The sequence below is a fragment of the Gopherus evgoodei genome, chromosome 10 (genome assembly GCF_007399415.2).
Source record: "Gopherus evgoodei ecotype Sinaloan lineage chromosome 10, rGopEvg1_v1.p, whole genome shotgun sequence".
Classification (NCBI taxonomy): domain Eukaryota; kingdom Metazoa; phylum Chordata; order Testudines; family Testudinidae; genus Gopherus; species Gopherus evgoodei.
Window position 1 is genome coordinate 65,461,686 of NC_044331.1, and position 21,697 is coordinate 65,483,382.

The 21,697-nt window shown below is 40.6% G+C and overlaps 1 protein-coding gene across 3 annotated transcripts in view; it reads left to right on the top strand.

The window, feature by feature from the left end:
• Positions 1–21,171, top strand: part of CPPED1 (calcineurin like phosphoesterase domain containing 1) — a 95,637-nt gene extending 74,466 nt beyond the window's left edge. Inside the window, exon 4 of one of the 3 annotated variants that reach the window (XM_030578506.1) lies at positions 21,023–21,171. In XM_030578506.1, the coding sequence (XP_030434366.1) occupies positions 21,023–21,087 (65 nt within the window). In that variant the 3' untranslated portion in view covers positions 21,088–21,171. Of the gene's footprint in view, positions 1–10,957; positions 12,675–21,022 lie in introns of those variants that run through there. The other 2 variants (XM_030578504.1, XM_030578505.1) reach the window with 2 other exon arrangements.
• The last annotated feature ends 526 nt before the right edge of the window (positions 21,172–21,697 follow it).

Sequence of the window (21,697 nt, forward strand, 5' to 3'; positions counted from 1 at the left end):
CCCACTCATTCAGAATCGGAGTGCCAACAGCAGCAGCACTGTCTCTGCTTCCATACCTAGCTATCGGGCTTTGGCATTCGGATGCGTACCAAACATATGCAAAACCTCAGATGTTAATTCAGTATTATACTGGACGACCAGCCATGCAGACGTTGGTGTGGATCTGCGGGCACAGTATTGTCTTTTAGGCCCACAGGTACTTGTCCAGGTTTGCCCGAGGATTCACAGCTGGGCTTCAGTCATGAAGTGATGCGATAGTTGGCATACAAGGGAGGGCATGTTCTGGGATCAACTAATACCGATGCTATATGCTGTGCGGTCCCATCAGCGGCCCCCAGATATAATTGTGGTGCATCTTGGGGAAAACGATTTGGGAATGCTTGAAGGAGTGGAACTAATGCTCAGAGCAAGGAGGGACTTGTGGCTGATCCTTGAACTTTTTCCAGGAGTTAGCATTATTTGGTCAGACATGCTGCAGCGCAGAGTCTGGCAAGGAGCCATGAGTCCCCCGCAGGGTGGACAAGACAAGGAGGTATGTGAACAGGGAGGTGGCCAAATTCCTTTGGACCACAGGAGGGACAGTAATTTCACAACCTGGCATAGTATATGGGGAGCAGAGTTGTTTCGGGAGGATGGGGTTCACCTGTCCGACTTAGCTGCTGTCATGTTTTAACTGATATAGAAGATGGCATTAGGAGATGTCTGGAAACCTGACTGGGTTTGGGGAGGAGGCAGCCAAGCTGATATGCCTCCTTGTGGCAGATGTCCCGTGCAGGAACCCCATAGGAAAGTGACTGTATAAATGGCTTATAAAAGGACCTGAAAAAAGGTGTTCATTAAAGGAATGAACTTGGGGGGGGGGGACTCCTATGATTGGTACGGCAGGGAGCCAAGCCCCCATTCTTATAAGCCACCGTAACCCTCCTACAAGTGGGGGCATGGATGGTAAGGTCCTGACAATGGATTTGCGGGAGGGTCCTGGATGGAAAAAGAGGGGGAAGCTGGTAAAAGCCCCCTGGGTAATTAGGGAATAAACTGCACACTGTTATCTGCCGTGTAGTCCCAGACATCTAATAATGAAGTTGCGGCCTGATTAAACCCATGTCAACTGTCTCCCGTCCTCCTTTCGGCATAGCCAGACAGTGAAGAGTGAGAGGTCACATGAAGGTGAACGCTTTTCACAGAGCTGTCATTCTGTTGAGTGATAGGGTGTTTTTGTCTCATCGTTTTTCTGTGCGAGTTGAGTGTAGTATCATCTGGTTTCACCCACATAGTTGTTGGGGCATTTAGTGTACTGGATGAGGTACGCCACATGTTGTGCTAGGCATATGTAGGACCCATGGCTCTCAAAAACTGTGTTGTGGGTATTTATCATTGTAGCAGTGGCAGGACATCTGAAAGTTTTGCATCTGTTGTTAGGACAGAGTCTGTTGCCGCTTTGAATTGGTGGGTCCTGGTCTGTAGGAAGCTTGCTTCTGATGTTGAGGTTGCGGGCGGGAGGAGTGAGTGTTGTATGAAGGCCAGAAGAGGGGTAGTTGTTTGATACCCCATATGGTTTCCAACTCTGCACACTCATAGTTGTCATCTACTTCCCTAGTCAGTGCGGGGGTTCTTTTTCTCTATTATCTCTCTTTCACGCACAGAAGTTGGTCCAATTACCTTACCAACGTTGTCCCTCGTAGCCCTGAGACCAACATGGCTACTACAGCATTGCAAACAAGTTTTGAGTTGTCATAGAAGGAGGTACAGCACTTAGATCAGAGCAAAACATAAGACTAAAGTTACCTATCAGACTGCATCTTGCTGTGTTATTTATTGTGCTTTTATATCCTCTGTTACTGCTTTTCCAATGATAAAGAAAATACAACAGTAAGGGGTTTGGTTGGGGGTGGGAGGGGCAGTTTGTCACTGCTGGTCGTTTTCTTTCAGACCAGTAGGATTCTGGGGAAGGCAATAGGATGTCACTTTAGGAGCACCCCAAACAACTTCCAGCTGAAGAGAGATTATTTTCCTTTCTAAGTTTAAAAAAACCTCTGTGACAATTTTTTTTAACATCTCCTTACAGCTTTATCACTGTAACTTTTTCATAAAAGACCAGGAGAGGAAACTGAGTTCTCAAATGACATTTTCTGCCTTCTGTGTAATTGTAGAGAAGAGCCAAGAAAAGTGACAGTAACAGGAGGAGAAGGGGGAGAAATAGGCTGCAGTGGAACTTAAATTCTAAGCAGTTTTTCTTCATCTGTAAAAGTGACAATATTTTCTTGAAAAAACTTAGAATTTCCCCTCACACTGACAGCACTAACTCTCTTCCCATTTCACCTAGAAAATTATTTTACACAGCCAATTGGTAGACCCATCACACAGGGGTTTCATGAAAGGTATGGGACATGAATTTATTCTTGCAGCTTTAAGCCAGAGGTAGCCATATTGTATTTGCAATATTGCAATGTTTTGATGGAGCTAAGCAGGCCTTTCATTCTACTATAGGAGAAAGTCTTACAACATAGTACTCTACAAGCAGATCCGTGTCAGGACAGAAGGGAACATGCCAGAGATAAAGGTTGGTGGGTTTATTGGGGTGGAGTAGGTTGGAAGAAGTAGGTAGGAAAGGATTTAAAGGAAAAGAGAGGGTGAGATTGGTGGATGAGAGGTGGGGAGCTGGAGCATTCTGTCTCTAGACCTGGAACAGTTATATGTCCATGCTACATGAATGACTGCTGTAAGTGATGAATCATGGTGAGGGAAAGGCCAGTCAAGTTATCTAGAAGGCAAGAAGGGTGGAGGTAATGCGAAAGGAATAAATTGTATAAAAATATGCTTGGGTTTCTGTTACCTTGTTATCCCCATCCATTAGTTTGTTTCATACAACTGTTGTGTGTTTCATAAAGAGATTGTAAGCTTTTGGGGCATTGGCTGTCGTCTTATTGCATGCTTATGCAGCACCTAGCGCAATGAGAGCTCGAGCACTGATCGTACACCTAAAGGCACTAGCAATAATAAAGGGAAATGCGAGCAGCACGTAAAAGAAAAATGAGTCTGCATTTGATTTAGTGAATATTCAGTTGTAAGTGTATGAGTGGGGAGACATGAAAGGAGAAACAGGTGCATGTTATACTTTTTACAGAAGCATATTTTATATCTCTTTTTTAGAACCATATTCCCTTTTACAAAAAAAATTCCTCCACTAGTATCATGACGACATAGCCTTCACAATGCAATGCTTTTCACTGAGGCTGGATAAAGGAACAGGAAACTCCAGAAATCATATCGTACATATAAATATTGAGACACCTTGTTTAAAGTAAAAACAATACTGCTCCTGCATATAATGTGATTAATAAATATAAAAATTCAGGGGCAAGTAGTTTTTCTGCTTCATCCTGTTTATGAAGTTCCTTAACCTCTGCGTGATGAGGAAATTCGAGTTTCTATATCTAAATTAACTGTCACCACTCAAGAAAGAGATCTTAGAATTATTGCGGATAGTGCTCTGAAAACATCCACTCAATGTGCAGCGGCAGTCAAAAAAAGCGAACAGAATGTTGGGACTTATTAAGAAAGGGATAGATGATAAGACAGAAAATATCATATTGCTGCTATTTAATCCTTGGTACACCCACATTCTTGAATACTAGGAGTTTTCAGCTTGGAAAAGAGACAATGAAAGGGGGATATGATAGAGGTCTATACAATCATGACTGGTGTGGAGAAAGTAAATAAGGAAGTGTTATTTACTCCTCATACCACAAGAAATCAGGGTCACCAAATGAAATTAATAGACAGCAGGTTTAAAACAAACAAACAAAAGGAAGTATTTTTTCACACAAAGCCCAATCAAGCTGTGTAACTCCTTGCCTGAGGATGTTGTGACGGCGAAAACTATAACAGGGTTAAAAAAAGAACTAGATAAATTCATGGAGGATAGGTCCGTCACTGGCTGTTAGCCAGGATGAGCAGGGATGGTGTCCCTAGCCTTTTTGCCAGAAGCTGGGAATGGGCAACAGAGGATGGATCACTTGATAATTACTTATTCTGTTCATTCCCTCTGGGGCACCTGGCATTGGTCACTAAAGCTGTTTTAACATTTTCACAAACAATGGTTACAGATGCTTAGAGTGACTTTAAAAGTTGGTCAAACTTGTTCTGCTTAACTATTTTAATAGATTGTACTAAATTTAGGCCTTAATTAAATTTGAAATTATTACAGAGGCTCTATTTTTTTTAATAAACTTGTATTTGATTTGAATTTTTAAAAAAAATTCTGTTTTTACCTGTCCTGGTTTTAATATTAGATGCCTTATGTTGTGAACTGCTTAGAGAGCACACAGTAGGCGCTAGTTTAACAAAAAAATTCCTGCTCTTGGACCAAGAGAATTTCCCTTGCTTCATTCAAGATTTAATTTGTACTTTCTTGTTCCACTCCTAAAGTACCAGTAAGTCATGCAGGTCCTATTGTTGCTTGTTACATGAATGCTCAACAAATCCAAAGGAAATCCTAAGAATAGGGGAAATGCTACCCTTTTGAAATGATGGTGACTCTAGCAAATTGTTCTGCTGAGCTTCCTGAGACAATAATTTGCCTTGAATTAAAGGGGGCCTCTGAACTCCCTCCATAGTGCTGAAAAGGAATCTAGTTGCTGATTCTGGAAATACTCTTAACATGAAAGTAGCTCTGTCAGTACTGTTTTGCTTAGGCTGTGGTTTAGCTGTAATGTACACACAGATGGCTATTTCAGTATTCCACTCAAACTGCAGCTTTAATGATACACTGCTGTATCTGATCAAACAACTTTGTTGGTGTTGTCACTGACACTGAAAGCAGCTAACCATATATTTTTAAATCTACATCTATATCTTTTAAAAAAAGGAACCAAACTAGGTTGCTTTGTTATTTCCAATACCTCACAGAAATGAATAAAGTTAAATACTGCATTATTCCTCATGGTGGGGGGGGGAAGTCACTTTGCCTACACATTAAAGAACTTACATTCAGCCTTACAGTGAATTTCTGTGCTAACATTTCTTAGCTTTAAGATGCTTGATTAGAGCTTGTTTTGTTTTATATTTTGGCCTTTTTTAAACACAATGTTAATTTATTAGAAAATGGCTAGTCTAGGAATTATAAGCTGTATGTCTTGCTACCAAGGTAAGTAGTATGCGAAGTTTTTAATATAGCACAACTGTATCTCAACCTGTGTAGTGAGCTATATGCACCTAAATGTTGCACTTACATCCCTAAAGAGTGCTTACATACCTTAGTAAATTTGGCTGCAAGCGATTTAATAGCACAAGTTCTATTGACTTTCAGTGGAAGGTATGCTCCTAAGTAATTTAGGTGCTTTTGAAAATCTTATTTTCCATTCACTTTTTAAATTACCATGAATAATATTCTTAACTAACATCAGATATAAAAGTCCTTCTCTAGTGATACTAACCTAAAGTATACAATTAAATCGTATGCATTGTATGTGATAAATTATAAAACAATTTTCAGATTTTTCTGCCATCTGGTCCAGTAGTGTTTTCAAGCAGAATGGAATGGAGTAGGACTAGATTAGATGCAGCCTTAGGGAGTTTGTAACCGCCTGACATGCAAAGCATTTTGCTGGTTTGGTGGTCTTGTTTGTTCGTTTTGAGGTGCTAAATCTGTTTGTCAAATTTGCTATTTATGCTTAATTCATATGTCTGAGTTGTACTGTATCTGAAGTGATTTGCATTAAGTGTGAAAGCAATGCACAGTAGTAGTAAATAGCTGTAAGAATACATTTTTGTTTAAATTACATGCTACATCTATTGGCATTCACCGGGGGGAGGGGGGGGAAGACGAAAATGCCAATTTAGGTATGTATGATGGTCAATATTTCATATTTGAGTTACCATGCTCCTTTAATTAGTCCCTGCAGATGGAATTATGTGACCATTTTTATTCTTGCAGTATTTTTTAAAAGTACCAGAAATGGCATGGAGCTCCTGCTTCAGGCAGCATGCATGGTGGACTGTCCAACAGCCCTAGGGTCCTTGGCTCTAGAACCAGGTGGATGAGCTATCAAGAAATCAGGCCAGCTTCCATCAGAACGTCATCAAAATTGGACTGTCTACATGAAGCAGTTTGATTCTGATGAAGCGGCAAAGTTTGAAAACTAGGGCTGTCGATTAATCCCAGTTAACTCAGGCGATTAATTCAAGAAAAATTAGCTGCAATTAAAAAAAATTAATAGAGTTTAATCGCACTGTTAAACAATAGAATACCAATTGAAATTTATTAAATATTTTTGGATGTTTTTCTACATTTTCAAATATTGATTTCTATTATAACACAGAATACAGAGTGTACAGTACACACATATTTTTATTGCAAATATTTGCATTGTAAAAATGATAAAGAAATAATATTTTTCAATTCACCTCATACAATTACTGTAGTGCAATCTCTATTGTGAAAGTGTAACTTACAAATGTAGCTTTTGTTGTTGTTGTTCGTTACATAACTGGACTCAAAAACAAAACTGTGTAGAACTTTAGAGTCTACAAGTCCACTCAGTCCTACTTCTTGTTAAGCCAATCACTATGATAAATATGTTTGTTTACATTTATGGGAGATACTGCAGCCTGCTTCTTATGTCACCTAAAAGTGAGAGGAGGCATTCACATGGCACTTTTGTAGCCAGCATTGCAAAGTATTTACGTGCCAGATATGCTAAACATTCGTACGCCCCTTCATGCTTCAGCCACTATTCCGGAGGGCATGCTTCCATGCTGATGATGTTCATTTAAAAAAATAGTGCATTAATTAAATTTGTAACTGAACTCCTTGGGGGAGAATTGTCTGTCTCCTGTTCTGTTTTACCCGCATTCTGCCATATATTTCATGTTATAGCAGTCTTGGATGCTGACACAGCACCTTTGATTTACAAATACTAGCTCTGCAGATATGACAAAATGCAAAGAAGGTACCAATGTGAGATTTCTAAAAATAGCTACAGCACTCGACCCAAGGTTTAAGAATCTGAAATGCCTTCCAAAATCTGAAAGGACGAGGTGTGGAGCATGCTTCCAGAAGTCTTAGAAGATCAACATTTCACAGCAGAAACTACAGAACCCAAATCACTAAAGAAAATCAACCTTCTGCTGGTGGCATCTGACTCAGATGATGAAAATGAACATGTGTCAGTCTGCTCTGCTTTGGATCATTATCGAGCAGAACCCGTAATCAGCATGGAGGCATGTCCTCTGGAATGGTGGTTGAAGCATGAAGGAACATTGAATGTTTAGCACATCTGGCATGTAAATATCTTGTGACGCTGGTTACAAGAGTGGCACACGAACACCTGTTATCACTTTCAGGTGATATTGTAAACAAGAAGCAGGCACCATGGATTACATTTGCAGGGGATAAACTGATTTGTCTGAGTGATTGGCTGAAGTAGGTCCGAATGGACTTGTAGGCTCTAAAGTTTTACATGGTTTTATTTTTTAATGAAGTTATTTTTTGTATGTAACTCTACATTTGTAAGTTCAACTTTCATGATAAAGAGATTGCACTACAGTACTTATATTAGGTGAATTGAAATATACTATTTCTTTTGTTTTTACAGTGCAAATATTTGTAATAAAAAATAAAGTGAGCACACTGCACACTGTATTGTGTTGTAATTTAAATCAATATATTTGAAAATGTAGAAAACCTCCAAAAATATTTAAATAAATGGCATTCTATTATTAAACAATTAATTTTTTTAATCCCTTATTAGAATTTTTCTGATCAGCTCTACTAATGTTAAAGCATTTTTCATCCCAAAAATCTCAAAGCACATAATTCTTATGAAGTATAAAATATTTGTTTGCTTCCTCTTCCTGCCACCATTTATGTCAGTGAGCTTTCCCCAAATCCCTGCTGTCTAGAGCTATTATTTGGGTCACACATTAAGGCAGAGATTGGCAACCTTTGGCATGCGGCCCGCCAGGGTAAGCCCCCTGGTGGGTCCAGCTGCTTTGTTTACCTGCTGTATTCACAGGTTCGGCCAATCGAGGCTCCCACTGGCCACGGTTCACCACTCCAGGCCAGTGGGGGCTGTGGGAAGCGACGTGGGCTGAGGGATATGCTGGCCCTCTCCATTGGCCTAGAACGGCGAACTGCGGCCAGTGGTAGCTGCAGTCGGCTGAACCTGCAGACACAGCAGATAAATAAACCAGCCCACCAGGGGGCTTACCCTGGCGTGCTGCATGTCAGGGGTTGCCAGTCTCTGCATTAGGGGATTACCTGAACAGAGTTCTTGAGGATAAGGCACAACTTTTCTCCCCAGCTGTCTCTAGCAAGAGACAAGTATTTCTTTTTTCAAGGCCATAGTTATGTTACCTCAATATGGTTTAAAATACAAATGGTGTAATTAAAAACAAGATTGATTAAGTATACAGAGAAAAATTAGATTAAAAACAAAATGATTGTGTAACATACTCTGCAAGAGTTAATTCACATCATTATAGTAACTCTTTCTCTTTGCAGTCTGTCAGCCTCCCCACTCCAGGTAGTTTTCATCTTCCTTCCCCTCTCATCTAACTTAGAGGCCTCTTACATGTTTCAGGTTTCTTTGATGTGCCTGCCTTATTTATATTCCAGACATCCTTCATAAAGGGGTGTATCTCGCAGTACCTCTGGACAGGAGGTCTGTCTTCGGGAGCTACCTACGCAGACCCATCACATCTGACCAGAGCAGTGTTACTGAAGGAATATTGAGACTTGGAAAAATCATCCTCAAACCATTCACCACACAAAGGGCCAGCTTCCTCCTGAAATTCCACAAAATTATCAGGTTCCCTCAGAACACCATCCTTGCCACCATGGATGTCAGCTGCCTATACACCAACATACCTCACAATGATGGCATTGCTGCCTGCCTCAGACATTTACAAGATAATGTACAACGCTCAGATATCCACCCCAAAACTTGTCCATTTCATCCTCACTCGTAACAATTTTACATTAAACATACACACCATAGGAACAGCCATGGTTACTAAGATAACTCCCCAGTATGCCAACCTCTTCATGGAGCACTTTGAGGAAGAATTTCTGGATAAATGCACCATGAAACTAGTCATATACCTGAGCTACACTGATGATATTTTTATCCTCTGGCAGCTAACCTACAGACCCTCAAAGATTTCCACCACAGTTTCAATTACCACTCCTCCATTATACTCTTGCTAGAACACACTCACACTAGTATCAACTTCCAGGACACCACGATTAGCTTCAACAATAGAACCTGACAGACAGCAAACCCATGGATCGCCACACCTACCTTCACAGAACCAGTAATCATCCTAAACGCACCAAGAAATCTTATCTACAGCCAGGCACCCAGATACCACAGAATATGCTCCGAGAACGTCTGGGATATACATCTTAACACACTTAAAACCACCTTCACCAAACAAGGGCAGTCCACAAGAGAAGTAGATCGCATCACAGAGCAGGCCACCAAAATACTGTCAGGAGAACCTGCTTCAATACAAAAATGAAACCCACACCCCTAAGTTGTCACCTACCAACTATATGGGATATCAAACCATGATAACCCATACTCAGTGCAGACCACAGCCTAAAAGAAATCTTTCCTGAATCTCCCTCCCCTTTCTGGCTTTTAAACAACCCCCCAACCTCATCATCAGCAAGGACTCAAAGCAGCACAAGACCCTGCCAGAATAACAGATGCAAAAATCTGTAGACATCTCTCCAATGCTCTGATTTGCAACACCCCACATAACACACTTCCCAATATCCATGGGTCCTATACATGCCTATCACAACATGTGGTACACCTCATTGAATGCATTAAGGGCCACAACAACAATGTGGATGAAACCCAGCAATCACTACACTCTTGAATGAATTCACACAGAAAATACCATATCACTTGTGGGTGAATACTTGTCACAAACTGATCATTCTTAGATGACCTCAGTGCTCATCCTCAAAGGAAATGTGCACAACACCTTCAAAAAGACAAGAGCTTAAAGTCATAACTTTGCTAGACATTAAAAATCATGGACTGAATAGTGACACTATTGTGATACGCCATAAATCCAATTTAGAACCCACTTAAATACCTCCCTCCCAACCCTATTACTGGAGAAGTTAGCGGGCCACTTTCACTTGAATAGTCCCTTGCAATATGTAAACTAGTATACTATACAATTCTTTCCCACCTTGTATTTAGCTGAGACATTTTCCAGATCTGAAGAACTCTGTGTAGGCTCAAAAACTTGTCTCTCACCACACAGGTTGGCCCAATAAAAGATATTACCTCCCCCATTTGTTTCCCTTCTCATCCTGTGTCTGTCCTACGTTTTAAAGTCATTCACTCTTATAATCATTATCCTTTTGAGTAAACAGGTTGGAGGATCCTGTTACCTTTTAGTTCTCCAAATGTTAATTGGAAGATAATGTGTGGATCCAACAATTGACTTTCTGCTCCTATCTACATGCACCATCCTCTGGTTAATTACTTGATTTAGAATTACAAAAGGACTTTCAACAACACCATGCTCTCACATTTTTACTGTTTCTGATCAAAAGAGTGTTGGGAAAATAGCTGGCTTGAATCTGGTTTAAAGATATAGGGCTCCAATATTTCTAAAGGGATTGGGAGGTTAGTTGGTCTGCACATCAGTATGTTGCTAATATTTATTTTCTTCTTAAATATAATATCATGTAACCGATTCCCTACTAATTTTACAATTTCTAAATCCATTAGATTACAAATGTCCATTAAGAAAATAAGGGTAAGCACGACAAGTTGTAGCTGATCTTAGTCATAAATATCTCTTCAATTATAGTGGCTGCATAAGCCTAAAAAAGGAGATCAGACTATTTTTAAGCTCATTTTCTTTGTAGGCTGTAAGTGTTAACTAAATATATATCCTGAATATAATAATATATATTATTTTTAAACAGGCATTAAAGCTGTATTTTCTGGACACTACCATAGGAATGCCGGAGGGTCCTACAAGGATCTACAGATGGTGGTTTCATCAGCAATCGGATGTCAACTGGGAGAAGATACCCATGGGCTTAGAGTGGTCATTGTCACAGCTGAGAAGATTGTTCACAGATACTGCAGTTTAAATGATCTGAGTAGCCGAGGAATAGAAAAAGAGCTGATGGATTTGATTAAGCAAAATTAATTTTCTAACTATGACAAGTCTCCAGTTTATTTTTAATTCACGTTTTATTTCACAGATAGAAACACCAGCTTAGCAAAAACAAAAAAGCCTACCACAAGCTGAAGATGATTCCTAGTTGTGTATTATGCACCAAAATAGTTGTCTTAACTCATTACCATCCTAAATAACAAAGCAGAAAGGTGTGCAGAGATATTTATACCTTTGAGGGGAAATGAAACCAATTATAATATGAAAAATAATAGAAGTAATGCTATCGCTATTGATTTTGTAATGGGAAAGAACTATTCTGAGGATTAGCTGCTCTATTCCTGGATCAGACTTTTATAGCTAAGTAAGCGTACCCATGAGTAGAAGCAGTGGCTTCTGGATGACAAACCCAACTCTAGTCCACCCTTCTGTTCTAGTGAGGCCTGCAAGATGCATCTCAAAATCATTATACTTAATGTTCTCTATTACTTTCTTGGTAATCCTCCAGAAAGTGACAAACTACATGTGGCATGTTCGTATTCAGTATGGGCTAATCCAAACTCTTTGAAGTCAACGAAGATCTTCTCTCTGACTCCAATGAGTTATGGATCTCACTCTATTTCTGCTTCCTTCCAGTTGATGTCATCTCCCATCCCTAGCCTTTACTTCTGTAATCTCTTCAGAACCACTACAGCAATCAGAGCAAGCTGGATTCTTCTCTGCCTAGCAAATCACCATTGTGGGTGCTGTAGGAGAGACAAGACTTACAATTTGGGTCTGCAGGAGTGGAGGTTAGAAAAGACTGTAAATTAAGAAAATATAACAAGAAAGCCGTAAAGAGAAACAAAATGTAGAAAATCATTTTACCGTTACCTTTTGGCATTTAACCGCAATTAAACTTGCTGTTGAGTTCCCTGTAAGAGCATATCCTCTTTAGAAAATAGCTGACTCCTAGACAAATAGAGATTTATGGATGTCCATAAAGAACACACAATATTGTAGAGACAGAATACATCATCTCTCTTGTACATATGTCATTTCTATAAGAGGATAGTAAAAAGATTTAGATATGTGAGAGACATGCCCCTCTGTACCCCAAGTTAGTTTTGCTGAAGTCTTCGAAAGCCTGTCAGGTAGTTTATTACTTAATTTTAACTGTGTCAGCTTTTCCATGGAGATGCTCCACACTACATGTTAGGGAGGCTGAGGAGATTCTGATATTGGTCAGGGCTATTCTGGCTTCTGACAACAGAAATTGAATAATTAATTAGGGTAAAATTTCAAAGTTGTGCTTAATACAGGGAAATATTTTTATAAATAGGCAGACAGGAAAACCAAGGTATAGGCGGCCTCCTACACATCCATAGATGCCTCCGCAGGAATCAGTTTACGCACACAACCCATGAAATAGCTTTCCTGGTTTAAGAAAGGTTTAGAGCAGAAATAGGCAAACTACAGCCTGTCCTGCCTGGCCCCTGAGCTCCCGGCTCCTACTGGGCGGTGGGGCTGCGAGCGCCTGCTGCTCTGAGCAGTGTGGTAAGGGGGTGGAGGGGGTTGGATAAGGGGCAGGTGGTCCCAGGGGACACTCAGGGAGCAGGGCGGGGGTTGGATAAGGGGCAGGGTCCCAGGGGGGATGGTTAGGGATGGGACTGTGAATAGGGATTGGGTTGGGTCAGTCAGAGGCTGGGAGCTGGGGGAAGTTGGATGGGGCAGAGGTTCGGGGAGAGGTCAGGAGATGGGGAACAAAGGGTTGGCATGGGAGTCCTGAGGGGCCCATCAGGGAGGGAGGTGTGGATAGGACTCAGGGCAGTCAGGGGACAGGGAGCAGGGGAGGTTGGATAGGTCAGAGGTGTAGGGGGGGCAGTCAAGGGGGTCCAGGCTGTTTGGGGAGGTACAGCTTTCCTTACCCGGTCCTCCATAGAGTTTTGCAACCCCTATGTGGCCCTCGGGCCAAAAAGCGTGTCCACTCCTGGTGTAGAGCCTCCAAGTGGCCTTACGTAGTTGGATATTGTTTTAGTAGTCTGGTTTTCAAGATGCCACCTCAGATTTAGCAGTTTATGTCCTTCACTAAGGCTAAGGACCAGATTTATAAAGATATTTAGGCTTGATTTTTAAAAGCATCTAGGTGCCTACCTTCCACTGATTTCAATAGTAGTTAGGCACCTAGTAGAATTTTCAAAAGTGCCTATCTGTAGCTTTAGCCATTTAAAAATCTGGCCCCGAATGTGTTGAGATGTCTTTGTCCTTACTGCTAGTTAATTCTTTAGAGTGGTGCTCCCCTTACAGTTTGTTGCAGAAGGAAGGGTATTCCAATGTTACTTACATCATTTAAGTATGGCAGTTCAGGTTATAGTAGCTCATCAGAAAGAACGGGGAGTATGACAGGCACTGGGTGGTTCTGTTGGTTTTGCCCCATACAGTAGAGTGAGCAGAAAAAAAAATAAGGTGGTTCATTTAATTGGGACGGTGATATTTGGGGGAACTGAGATAGATTTGAAAAGAATGGTTTTCCATAAACATGAGACATTAATAGAATGGGTATGAATGAGTGGTTCTAAAATATTTAGAATTTATGATTTTATAGATGATATATAAACAAGTGGAATTATAAAGCACGAACGTGTTTATGCAGAACCATTTTAACTATACAAACTCATAACTCAAATTTCAACATTAATTCACATTGTATAAATAGTTCCAAGTTTGCTTTTTATAAGAGATTTTTTTACCATAAATTGTTCGTCTTCTCACTAAAAAGTGTTACTACACTGTGAAATCCAATTAAAAATATATATATTCCAAATAGTGTGTACCCTGTGATTTCTAAGAATATTTTAACTGTTACAAACCCTTGTCAAAACAAAAAGATACTAGCTTTATAAAATACAGATGCTTCTGGTGTCACATTGTTGAATTCAGATATTAGATTTACTGAATCTTATACTTTATTTGAATGGAATTAATGTTCCAGAAGTTTTGGTTTCGTTTTATATATATTAGTTTTCATGATTGAGTGAAGTATAAGAAGCTTCAGGAATTATACATTAATCATACGGTCTACCATGAGAAAGAAATATACTGTATAAATCAGGGCTTTCAAGTCTTATTAATAGCGAATCTTTCAGATCCATTCATGACACTATGCTGGAATAAAATAAATACAAGGTTCACTGAGCCAGTGATGCCAGCTTTATTGTCACAGGTCCACTTCTGTCATGGGTTTGCTTTTTTCCTAGGCGACTTCCTATTCTTGGGAAGTCCTCCTGAGACTGAAACCCAGCGTACTACCCTGTCCTCCTTCAGATCCCTCCCTAAAGGCCCACACTTCTACCTATAAAAATATAAGCTGCAAGGCAGCTGTATGTTTTTAAAAAATGGAACTAACATGATGTGCTTAGTATCACCTCACACATTTAATGACGTTTAGGGATAGAACTTGGATCAGCTAAAAGTGTGGGATACTCTGATTGCAGGCTATCTACAGCAGATGGCTGTTTGTCTGTCCTGCTTACCAGCAGCTGGCTCAGCAGCAGATCTCCAGTTAGCCCTCCAGCTAAGGAGAAGTAAAAAAAAAATCCCAAAATGTCTGATGTGTGGTCAAGTTTGGCAGACATGATGGGCAACAGGAGGTTTACCCTGGCATCCCCACCCACCCTCCACTTCACATAGCACAGCATTTGAACAGTCTCTGCAGTGTGTACATGCACATGCTTCCTGCTGTCTTGCAGGGTCAGCCCCTTATTGTCTGTATAATTAGAAGACCAGTACATTTTAATTGGGAATTAGAATCTTAGCTACGGTGACAGAAACAATACCATTCAGCAGGAGCTAGTGCTAGTGACGTGTGAATTAACTGTGTGTGCCTGTTTTTCCAGAGGAAGAATGCACCACGTGTTCATACTTTATTTTAAAACAGGTGTCGCTTCCCTAATTTAGTCATGTTATACCTTTTTTTATTGCTCAACAAAGTACAGTAGTGTCCCAGCTGGCCATTGCAAGAATATAAAAGCAAATGTCTAAAACATTTCTTAACCTGCCAGTTAAGAGATTTGAAGCAAGTCTTCAAACTCATCTGAATAGTTTAAACTGATCACATGAAGTAGTACGTAGGAGAATCAACAAGAAGGTTTTACTTAGGATATTGAAATGTACTAAATATAATGTATATTTTAATAAGAAATCAAGGGGAATTTAACTCTAAAATACAATTGAATCAACACTTTTCCAAAGTAGTAAAAAGTTATTTAAAATAGGGGGAGAGGGGGAAGGGTATCTCACATATTAAAATACATCTTAAAAAAAAAAGTTTGTAACCTGGAACTTTACTGTGGCTAATCAACAGAAAAGGTAGGTTGAGCAGTCGTGCTGCAAGATAAAGAATACTTTACAATGTGCTACAAACCTGGACAGCAGATCTTTTGGGGAGTCTTACCAGTTTCTCATTCACTGATCAGATGAGTTTTTAATTCTAGATCAATTCACATTTTATTAAAGCAATGATTAATACATATGTCTGGTTTTTAAAAAATAAGGCCCAATTCTGAAGATCTTGGGGAGAACGGGGGCAGGAAAGGGTGGTGGAAATCAAATTAATGGAAGTTCTACCCAGGTAATGACTACAGGCTTGGATCTGTAGTAATTATATTTACTCTAGTCACTTTGGAAAAAAATAAGTTAAAAGCGATTTCATATGCCCAAGGCCCCAGTCTGGATTTTCTTTTACAATCACATTTTCCTTTAAGATGTTTCTCTCTCTCTCTCTCTCCCTCCTGTTATATTGGAGACCATTTCCCCCATATAGTTAATGAAACTGACTACGTACAAAATACTGTCAGATGCACTAAGCAAGCAAACAGAAAGAGAAAAAAATCTAGTCTCTTAGACTTTATAGTTGCTGCTTGTAACAATGGCAAGTAAGAGAAATGTCAGGCAAACGTGTGATTTAAAAGTTGACAGTGCCCCTTCAATATTGTTTGATTCAAACCTAATCAGCCTGAATGAACCACAGTTCTAGAACGGGGGCACTGATATACATTATCAAGTCATCTACTTTCCATTATTTTCTCCTGAATATGAAAGTAAAGCAGGAATATATACATACGCACAGATCTTGGTGAGGATCTGATGACAGAAGTGACTCATGTATAGTCTTATCTCTAATAGTAGGGGAAAAGTTAGATACACAAGCAAGGTCTAATATTTTTCAAACCAAACACGTTTATTCTAATTTTTCAGGAGTTTTAAATGAAATGCCAGAATGTTGGAGGTGATCAGGCTGATTACATAATTTGCCATCAGTTCAAACTTGGTTCTTCTTCTAGGTTCTAAAGTAGAGCAACACTAGCTACGTTGGGAAGTGCTCAGAGGAAACATTCTTAGTAAAAACAACGAGGAGTCCTTGTGGCACCTTAAAGACTAAAGTTACTCCTCATTGCTGATACAGACTAACACGGCTACCCCTCTAATTCTTGTTAGTGTGTGTCTAGGCATATCTAACATAAACCCCCTGTATAAGGTGCGAGGTTTTAAAGCTGGATTTATTGCCTTTTTGTTGAGGAGGGAGAAAACTTTAATGACCCATTTTGAACAGAAGGTAATCACTAGAACTGAGCAAATAATTGACTTCCCAAAAAATAAAATAAAAAATGGTTCGGTCAGACAAAAACTGTCCTTTTTAACCTAGCAAACAGTTTGAACTAAATGTTTTGTTTGATTCAATTTTTTCTAGGTTATCATTATGTTCCCATGTACTTAAATCCATAAGTACTTTGAAGCACTCTACTTATTACGTTGTACTTAGTACCCATATTTAAGTACATTTTAAATTTATTTTATATAGCTGCTTTTTAATTTGAATCACGTCCCTCCCAACTGTCGCAGATTCTGGGGGCCCCCAGAACCCACTATTCCAGCTTAGGCGCTTCAAGCCCTGAGCTCCAGCTTCCAGGCTATTTACCCTGCTGTTGCACCATGCCAGGAGGGTGGGGGCTTTGCCCCCTTCACATCTGATTGGTCATTCAAACAGGTGGGTGGGAGACTCACTCCCCAGCCCAGCAGCAGTGGGGAATGGGAGACTGCCAAGAAAAAACCATCTTCAAGATAGTTTGTTCAAGATTATTGAAGAGAAGTGCCCATTTCATGGAATTGATGCTGTCTGTACATATTTTATACATATACAAAAATAAAATGGAAGTAAATTTATAAAATTGTTTGAGATTTTTTTCGTGGTTATTCCATGCTTGTCTATGAATAAAATTTTATTGTTGCACTTCTCTCTTCCGCAATGTGCTTATATTATTTATATTATTTCGGTAGTTGTCCATATATTGACTAAACAATTGCAGGGAATAGGGGAGCTAAAAGTATTTGCACTTATGCTTATAAATACATAGTCCTTCTGTAACAGTGGAATTGGCACTTATATTTAGTCCATTTTATCAATACTTAACAGCAACACCGTCATTTCAAAATGAACTGTTTTGACTTAAAATTCCAATGTTTTTGCAAAAACTATTTGCCAGATTTGACAAAAATTAGTGAAAAGGTTTCAGTGCCCTGAAAAATATATCTTGCAGTGCATTTGCTATTTGCTGAACAACAAATGCATCCGGCTCTAGTCAATACCCCTAAAACAATGAGGAGCCAGCTTCTGCTTCAGGTCCATTGGCCTAAATGGACTTGTATCAGTGCAAGCGAGAGCAGAATGTGACCTCATTTTCAATCCAAGTGTTGGCAGATTCTTAACCACAGTGGAATTGCTTGGCAAATACCACCAGTGTTTTTTAAAAAATCAATTTCTACCAGCAAAAAATGTCAAGTTTGTTGGATTAATTTACTTTGTCAGGCATAATTAGCTAATTTAGTATTTATACTGATGTCTTAACTAATTAGAAATGGCAGAGGTCCTTATGGTCACAGTGTCTCATCTGTTTATGTACAGAAAAATAATTCATACTGCGGTAATTTATGAAAGAGTCCATCCATGGAGCCACTCTAATTATCATTCAAGAAAACAAGCTTTTGATGATGGGGAGATATTTCTCTCTCTCCAACAGAGCTGATAATTGTAACTCCTGTCAGTGTATGAGTGACTTTGGAGTGGGATACCATGAAAACCTCAAACTGCTGATGAAACAGAATAATTGAGTTCTCGTGCATTTCTGTGGCTCCTGGACTCGCTCTAGGTGGAAAAATGTTTAATCAAATGACCACAATACATCTTAATTTCCTGAAAGCAGCTAAAAGTCTACAGTTCACTCTGAAGAATTTAATCATGTTTAGAAATTTCAGTTTAAAAACAGCAGAACAATCTGTGAAAGAAATCTAATTCTTCATAATTCAGTTCAATCTGAAGAAGAAACCTGTGCTCAGGGTGCTCACAGGACGCTCAGAATAGCTTTGGCAAAGCAGAGTGTTCTGACCTGCCAATTTCTGTTTTTCATTTTAGTTTCAGAAGTAAACGCCTTTCTTTATCCTTGAACCCCCACCAAGCTTACCCCTTGAAATTGTGTATTTCTAGTTTGAATGCAGACACTCTTCCCTCCTCCCCTTTTACCTCTCTTGCTCCAACACTGTCTGATCTTGTGTGGTTTTTGTAACTGATGATAGGGTGTTAGTAATGCAAGATGTCACTAGTGGTTTTTTTTGTTTTTTTACAGTATATAGTGTCACTGGTATGCATGTTTATAAGTAAGGCAAAGTCCCTGTCCAGGAAACCATGGATTGAAGAGCATTATTTGAGGAGTTCTCGTTATTTAATTACGTAGTTTTGTGGTGGTTCTTAATTACTTTTAGGTGTTTCCATTTTAATATAATCAGAACATGAGGGGAAGGAGCACAGAGCTGAGAATGCCAAGAGAAAAGCTAATTGCGAGAAGTAGATTTTGAAGAAGGGCGTGATGGAAGGTGGTTGGGTACAGAAAGGCTGTAGCATTTAAAAGTGCACAAAGGCAGGTGTGGGAGGAGAAGACACATGCAGAGGAGGATTCTAAACTGAAAGTGACTACTAATGAAAAAAATGGCAAAGTAGTTTGACTTTCCAACCCTGCATGAGAGTCCAATCATAGTCCCTCATACAAGAATGGGTCCTCCTCCGCAATTTCTATGCCGAAATTGAGGAAGATGGTGCTGTACTCGCCTACTGTGCAAGGGACACTTAAAGTCATGCAAGTATGGGATGATTCCCAGTGGCTGCAAAACGTTCGGATGCATAAGGCCATTTTCGTGGAACTCTGTGAGTTGCTTTCCCCCACTCTGAAGCGCAGGAATACCAAGATGAGCACTGCACTGACTGTTGAGAAGAGAGTGGTGCTAGCCCTGTGGAGCTTGCAACGCCTGACTGCTACTGGTCAGTCAGGAATCAATTTGGAGTGAGCAAATCTACAGTGGGGACTGCTGTAATTCAAGTAGGCAGTGCAATCACTGACGTTCTGCTATCAAGGGTAGTGACTCTGGGAAATGTGCAGGTCATCGTGGATGGCTTTGATGCAATGGATTTCCCTAACTGTGGTGGGGTGATAGACGGAACACATATCCACATCTTGGCACTGGACCACCTTGCCAACCAGTACATAAACCGCAAGGGGTACTTCTCAATGGTGCTGCAAGCACTGGTGGATCACAAGGGACGTTTCACCAACATCAGTGTGGGATGGCCGGGAAAGGTGCATGACGCTCACATCTTTAGGAACTCCAGGCTATTTGAGCAGTTGCAGGAAGGGACTTACTTCTCAGACCAGAAAATTTACTGTTGGGGATGTTGAAATGCCAATCATTATCCATACACAGGCAGCATGCACAGTAGTAAGGAGCAGTTCAACTATAGGCTGAGTAAGTGCAGAATGGTGATAGAATGTGCCTTTGGAGGGTTAAAAGCTTGCTGGAGCTGTTTGCTGCCTGGGTTAGACCTCAGTGCAACCAATATTCCCATTGTTATTGCTGCTTGCTGTGTGCTCCATAATATCTGTGAGAGTAAGGGGGAGGTATTTATGGTGGGGTGGGAAGCTGAGGCAAATCGCCTGGCTGGCAATTTTGAACAGCCAGACACCAGGGCGATTATAAGAGCACAGCAAGGCACACTGCGCATCAGAGAGGCTTTGAAAACCAGTTTCATGACTGGCCAGGCTACGGTGTAACAGTTGTGTGTGTTTCTCCTTGATGCAAACCCGCCCCCTTTGTTGATTTTAACTCCCTCTAAGCCAACCAATCTCCCCACTTCAATCACAGCTGGCAAAGGAAATAAAGTCACTATTGTTTTGAAACCATGCATTCTTTCTTAATTAAAAAAAAAAGGAGATAACTGTAAGGTATCCTGGGTGGGGTAGGGGAGGAGGAGAGGAGGGAAGGACAAGGCTACTTTGCTTATTGTAGCCACACTACAAATCAAAGCTGTTTAAATGACAGCCTTCTGTTGCCTGGGCCATCCTCTGGAGTGCAGTGGCTCGGTGCCCGGAGCCTTCCCTCCCGCCCCCGCCCCGTGTTCTTGGGCATCTGAGTGAGGCGGACATGGAACTTGGGGAGGAGAGCAGGCAGTTGTGCAGTAGATGCAGCGGTGGTCTGTGCTCTTGTTGGCTTTCCTGCAGCTCCACCAGATGCCTGAGCATGTCCATTTGCTCCCCCACTAGCTCAGTATTGCATCCTGCCTCTTCTCATCATGCTCACTTAATGCTTTCCTGGACTCTGCCACTGAATGCCCCATGCATTCAGCTGTGCCCTATCAGTGCAGGAGGACTGCATGAGCCTGGAAAATGTCATCAAGAGTGCGTTTTTTTTTAACCTTCTAATCTGCGATAACCTCAGGGACAGAGATGATAGGGGGAGCATAGAAACACTTGCTGTTCCCTTACAAAAATTCCCCTATTTCAACCAGGTTACCATGAATGCTATCACTCTCCTGAGGATAACACGGAAAGATATAGACCGAATATTGCTTGAATACAATCAAAACCCAGGACTATTCGCTGCCATGCTTTGTGCTGCAATGATTCCAGACTACTTGCTACTGGCTTGGTGTGGTAAAGTGTCCTACCGTGGATGACGAAATAAGACAGCCCTCCCCAGAAACCTTCTGCAAAGGCTTTCAGAGTACCTCCAGAAGAGCTTCATGGAGATGTCCCTGGAAGATTCCCGCTCCATCCCCAGACATGTTAACAGACTTTTCCAGTAGCTTTCCTGACTGTGAATGCATCCCAAGTCTTCAGGGCAAATCAAACATTAAACACTATTGCTTTTAAACCCTGTATTGTAGTTATAAATGTGCACTCACCAGATGGGCCTTCTCTGCCTTCAGGGTCAGGGATCCTGCCTTGGAGGGTATTGGCTCCAGGGTGATGAAAAGGTCCTGGCTTCCGGGGAGAACAAATTCACTGCTTGCCTGCTGTGCATTCTCCTCATCATCATCATCCACAAATTCCTCCTCTGTGTTGCATGAGATTCCCTCCTTGCAGGTGTCCATAGACAGTGGTGGGGTAGTGTTAGGGTCCCCCTCTAGAATGCCATGCAACTGATCATAGAAGCAGCATGTCTGGGGCTCTGACGAAGAACG